This window comes from Lolium perenne, chromosome 2 (genome assembly GCF_019359855.2).
Source record: "Lolium perenne isolate Kyuss_39 chromosome 2, Kyuss_2.0, whole genome shotgun sequence".
NCBI lineage: Eukaryota > Viridiplantae > Streptophyta > Magnoliopsida > Poales > Poaceae > Lolium > Lolium perenne.
In genome coordinates, this window is record NC_067245.2 from 43,548,638 (window position 1) to 43,554,955 (window position 6,318).

At 47.0% G+C, this 6,318-nt stretch overlaps 1 protein-coding gene across 1 annotated transcript; it reads left to right on the forward strand.

Moving 5' to 3' along the window:
• The first annotated feature begins 255 nt into the window (after positions 1-255).
• Positions 256-1,744, forward strand: LOC127331949 (peroxidase 2-like). The gene is made up of 2 exons (XM_051358183.2): positions 256-593; positions 702-1,744. Exons 1-2 carry the CDS (start codon positions 300-302, stop codon positions 1,494-1,496), a joined length of 1,089 nt encoding a protein of 362 aa, XP_051214143.1. The 5' UTR covers positions 256-299; the 3' UTR covers positions 1,497-1,744.
• The last annotated feature ends 4,574 nt before the right edge of the window (positions 1,745-6,318 follow it).

Genomic DNA, 6,318 nt, shown 5'->3' on the forward strand with positions numbered 1-6,318 from the left:
GGAATCCCAGTTGACATCGTAGTTCGATCATATGCAAGTAGTGGGAGTATGCATAATGGAGCAGTATAATCAAGCAGTCCCACCGCGATTGATGCACGCACATCAACTTGTGTGTGCTCTCCACGTTCCCGGCTGGCCGTTTGACTAACTAACCGACACACATGCGCTGCAAAAGACATCTTCCATCTCTGATGTGCCGGAACTATAAATACACATGCAGAGCAGCAAGTTGGCTTCATCTCATCTTCTCTCCAGCAAACACAAGGAGTAGTACCAAGCTGACCCGAGCAGGTAGGCATATGGCGCCCAAGCTTGCCGTTCTCGCCGTGCTCGCGTCTTTGCTCGGTGCCGTGTCCTGTGAATTCCTCTCAATCTATGACGGCTACGGCTTTCCACTACCGAATCCCAACCAGCCGTTTAAGCTCCCACCGGCTTCCCCTCCCAAGAACCCTCGCCCTGACCTCAAGGTCGGCTACTACGCCGCCAACAAATGCCCCCAGGCTGAGGAGATCGTGAAAAGGGCCGTGAAGGAAGCCACCCCGGGCGAAAAGGCCGGGCTCATCCGCCTCTTCTTCCATGATTGCTTTGTCCAGGTACCACAAATTTTACTCAGTTCGTTTAGTATTCATATAGATGTGTGCATGCACGATAATTAGAGTAGCTGGCTCACAATGTTGCATGGACGGCGCGGTTCTCTTCAGGGCTGCGACGCCTCCGTCCTGCTGGAAGGCCCAGACACGGAGAGGACGGCTTTCCCCAACCTAAGCCTGCGCGGGTTCAACATTATCGAGAAGGCAAAGGCTGCCCTTGAGGTGGAATGCAAGGGCATCGTCTCCTGCGCCGACATCGTCGCCTTCGCCGGGCGCGACGCCAGCTATAGCCTGAGCGACCGCAAAATCAACTACCAGGTGCCGGCCGGCCGCTACGACGGCAAAGTATCACGCGCCAACGACACCTTCTTGAACCTGCCCCCACCCTTCGGCGACCTCAAGACGATCACAGACATGTTCGCTGCAAAGGGGCTCGATCAGACGGATATGCTCGTGCTCTCTGGTGCGCACTCCATCGGCCGCTCGGCCTGCGGCTCCTTCGCCAACTCCTTCTCCAACCGTTTGCTGCCTGACAACTCCAGCACGGCCATGAACCGCACGCTCGCCGACCAACTGAACACGACATGCACTGCGAACAGCATAAATGTGCCGCAGGATTACGAGACCGCCAACGAGTTGGACCACCAGTACTACAAGAACGTGCAGGAACACAATGTGCTCTTCACCTCCGATGCGGTACTGCTGGAGTCACCGGAGACCAAGGTCTTGGTGGATTCATTTGCCCGTGACCCTTTCTTTTTGTCGGATATTATTCCAATTGGCCGAAACCCCTGGTACGATGCATTCGCTAAAGCCATGGTGAAGATGGGAAACTGGGAGGTGAAGAACAGCACCGTGGGCGAGATCAGGCAATTCTGCGGGAAGGTCAATGACAAGACCTATTAAGGCCCTATCCACACCCGTTGATCATCAACCCATCTTTATGGAGAGTAACGTTTTCCTAGTATACGGTTTTCGGTTAACTTTTCTTGTTTACTTTCAATGAAGGCTTTGTACCTTCGTTTATTTTGTACCGTGCGTCCTAATACCACCATTCATGTATCATCTTTATTCATTTTTATTTGATATGATAATTCACTGCTACTGTACTTCTTTTTTGCACTGAATTGTGGCAACTACGCCAATTTTCCTTACCCAGAATATGTGGTACAGTCAAACCATACGGTCGTGGATTACTGTACCACATGACGCTAAAACTCCCGTCTTTTTTGTTAATATACAGGCATCATTTTATTGTACGAACTTTGATTGTGGTGTTATTTGACTGGTTGGATTTGTATGGTTGAAGGCAACAACACCGTTGAAAAATATCACTTTTTCACTCTTCAAATGGCTAAGTCAGGGTGTCTGTATCTCCTCCGTATATAACCTTTTTCGGTTTCTTTCTTCGTGATTTGTTGATAAATACTCAAAACACCGACGACACACAAAAAAACGTGGAAACCTGATAAAAAACTAATAAAACTACTAATTGTTCAAAACTCACATAAAAATGAATGAAAACTACACGTAATCATGCATAATAAACTTAATATTTGCTAGATGGAGCATGTAACGAGAGACATTTTATAATGAAAGAATATGCTTAAAACACCATATAGAATCGACACATCAGCTTACTATTCTTCAGAGTTTATTAGACGTGCCAATAAGTATAAAAGTCACTAGGTAACTTCCTTGTAAGAGAAATAATTACGTAACTTCAGTTGAAATCTCCAAGAAACATATTCGGTTTTCAAGCTAACTTGCATGAGATAGCCTATGCTTCCTTATATCATCTATACAATCTTTGTATTCTGTATTAAACCTTGGAACTATGCTGAACTTTACCACGATCAATAAACACGGAGCAGCCAGCAAAACGACACTAACCCAGATGCTAGTTTTGTGGAAACAAGGTCAACATTAATTCGAGTGGCCAGTTAAAATATAAGAACTCAATTCGAGTGGCCAGTTAAAATATAAGAACTCAATAGGGTACCCATTTCTTTTCTTCTCCCTATCACAAACTATTGGTCGTGGTAAAATTGTGTTTAAATCTTTCCCGAGGTTGCCTCCTCCCATTCCATCGACGTGTAGCCTCCTCGCCTTCCTCCCACGTGGCACGCGTCGCCGACGAGTCGGCTTCTTCGGCTGGCCTACATAAAGCCTCCTGCCGCTACAGTATCGGCACCCACCATCATTACGATAGATCTATCACCTCACTGCGTCATGGTTCGCACCAAGAAGACCGCTCGGCTTTTATGCGTCGCACAGTACCCGCAGGCGAAGCGCCGCCGTGTACAACAGGAGACACCGGTGGTGGAGCAAGCGCCTCCAAGAGGCTCCGCTGGCAGAGCAAGCGCCTCCTGTGGTGGAGGAGGAGCACTTCGGCTGGTCCTCCTCCGATGATGAAGGCGGAAGAAATCTGGAGGACAATGAAGATGTAGCTATTGCGAGTGATAAAGATGAGTCGCCACAAGCTACAGTGGTGGGCTAATATTTTTAAAATAATACATTTTTTGTTTCAATCCAAAAATATTACGCAGATTCACAGTTTTCCGAAAATAATACAGTGTCGGCCTTCGGAACACCGACAGGACTGGTGGGTCACTAGTTGGCTGATTGCCTCATGTCGGTTACGAGGTGGCTGATCAGGTCCTGGCAGGCTTGCCCACCGCGTCGAGAATCAAATCAGGTAAGTAATTAGCTTATAGTTAGCCTATAGGACTAAGACCTACTTCTTTGGGCTTATGCTTATGGAGAAGCCAGCTTATGGTTTGCGGTGGGGAAAAACTCATGTGAGGAAAAAGCTCGTTAAAGTTGTTCTCCCCTTCATTTGGGCTTATAAAATTTGATGTATCAAGTTGTGCATTGTCCATAATGCCCTTGATATGGTATATGTTCGAGATAAGTGAAAATACCATATGTCAGGACATTTTCTATGCCTACGTCTGATGTGCTGATTTATTGGATATATATGTCGTGCCTTCATGCTGAAAATTTTCAAGGGGGGTATTTTCTTCTTCAGCTAGCTATTACAAATGATGTGTTTGCATCTTGTACTAATCAACACATTAAAAAAACGAGAGAGGAGGGTACCACGAACAGAAAGAAAGGAAACATACGCTGGGGTGGGATTTTGTTTTTGCTCCAGCACGGGCTGAATCGAGGAAAACACTTCGTCGCGCTAGGTGCAGTCTCGAGTTAATATCAGGAGCGAACAGGGGCTACAACAGATACCGCTTCGATTTTTCTTGGAGAATCTTGGGAAGCTGCCCTTTCCTAGTTTCTCTTGGCAGCCAAATTTACACTACGCGGAGGCCCAACGGTGGGGACAAGCCGCCCAGAAATTTTCAGTTCTTTTAGGCTTTCTCATAAGCCAAAAAGTAGTGGCCTAAACCGTAACTGATTTGCACGTGGAAATTATCAGTTATATTTTAGTTATAATTGAAAAAAATCCTGGTTTCCACCTGTTTGTAACTAAAAGATGACAGTTGCAACACTATTTGCAATGGAAGAAAATCTCAGTTACAATCACACTTGCAACTAAAAAAATATCTCAGTTACAACTCTAGTTACAGATCCATTTGTTACCGAAAAATCTTAGTTGCAACCTTGTTTCCAACTGCAGAAAATGTTAGTTGCAAGCTTAGTTACAAGCTCACTTCCAACTAAAAAACCTCTTAAAGAAGTGAGCCTAGCTCATTCAGTTAGGGAAGTGGATGTACAACCCAGCCACCCAGGTTCAAGTTCCCACGGACGTTGAATTGGGCTCTTATTATTTAAAAAAAAAACATTGTAGGGGCTTCCCCTACCGTATTCCTTTCAAAAAAAAAACTAAAAAACCTCAGTTGTAACTTCACTTGAATCTGTAAAAATCACAGTTACAATCCAATTACAACTAATGTGCAAGTTGTTAAACCTTGTAATCAGAGTTTGTATATGCCACGTGTGGGGCTTTTCCACACATATATTAACACATAACGGGCCCAGGGAGAGGGCACGATTCCAACCCTAGGACTTTGACATGGTATCAGAGCTGCCTCCTCCCACCTCGTGAGCGCAGCCGCCGCATCCACAACCCACCCGCCGGTGAAGGACCCGAAAACAAACAGCACAACCAGAAAAACCTGCTCCGATCGCCTCACGACGTCGAGAGTTTCAGACAAATCCGCTCCAATCGCCCTCTGCCGTCGTGAGATAAAACTCTAGATCAAACACACAGACACAACCTAGCCCGGTCGCCTTCTACCACCGCGCTCGATCATGTCTGCCTCGACTTCTTCACCAATGGCGGCTGCCGCTGCAGTGACTCTGCTTGCCAAAAACTCTTGGTTCGCCGCCGTCGGAAAAACTGTCGCGGGACAATCATCTGTTCTGGAAGACACAGGTGCTGTCGGCGTTCCACTGTGCGCAGGCTATGGGGCTCCTTGACGGATCTGACCCCGCACCACCTGAAACAAAAGAGATTGAAGATAAAGATAAAAAGAAGATCCAAGTTCCGAGCCGGGCCTATGCTGTCTGGTTTGCTCGGGATCAAGCACTGATGAGCTACCTGGTTAAATCTCTTGATCAAGATCTCTTGGCTCAGATGATCGGATTGCAGCATGCTCATCAAATTTGGTCGACAATTCAGAGCTTGTTTGCATCACAATCTCGAGCTCGTGTGAACTTTTTGCGTGGTGCATTGATCAACACCAAGAAACAGGATATGTCGGCTCGTCAGTACATTGCCACGATGCAAGGTTTTGTCCAAGAACTTGCTGCCGCCGGAAAAAATATTGATCAAGATGAACTGAAGGCCTATATTCTTGGCGGCCTGGATGACGATCGCTACACACCCTTTGTCACATCGATTAATGCAAATCCTACCACTACCTGTGTTGATATGTGCTCGCAGCTTCAAGCCTTTGATGATCGCCAGACCGCCCTTTCACAGTCTGGCCAGAGTGGTACTGGTTTTCAGAGCAGCGCAAACACTGCCACGCGTGGTGGTGGTGGTGGTTCTTTTCAGCGCCGAGATGACAATGTCCCTTCCCGACGTGATGATTACCAGCGTCGTGATGACCGTGGCTACAGATCTGATGATCGTGATGGCTACAACAGGCAAGATGACAGATATGGCGGTGGTGGTGGCTACCGCCGAGATGACAGAGATGGCTACCGCCGGGATGATAGAGATGGCTACAACAGGCGAGATGAGAGGCGGGATGACACGCAATATCGTGATCGCCGTGATGATCGGGGGTATAATAGGCGCGATGACAGAGACATGCAGCGCAGTGATGGAGGTGGTCGTGGTGGCGGCCGTGGCCGTGGTCGTGGACGTACACCTACTCGCTTTGTTGACACCACCTGCCAGATTTGCACGAAGTATGGACACCCTGCACGTGATTGTTGGTGGCGTTATTCTGATCATGATGATGATGATGATGAGGATCGCCCTCGCAATGAGAAGGGAGCATATGAAGTTGATACCAACATGTATATGGACACTGGTGCTACGGATCACATCACGGGACAACTAAATAAGCTGCACACTCATGACAACTATAAGGGCCGTGATCAAGTTCACAATGCCAGTGGTACAGGTATGGCAATACAGCATATTGGCCCTTCAACATTACATACCCCTCATAGCTCATTGCATCTGAATAATATTCTCCATGTTCCTTGTGCCACTAAAAATTTGTTATCAGCTCATAGAATTACCTTAAACAATAAT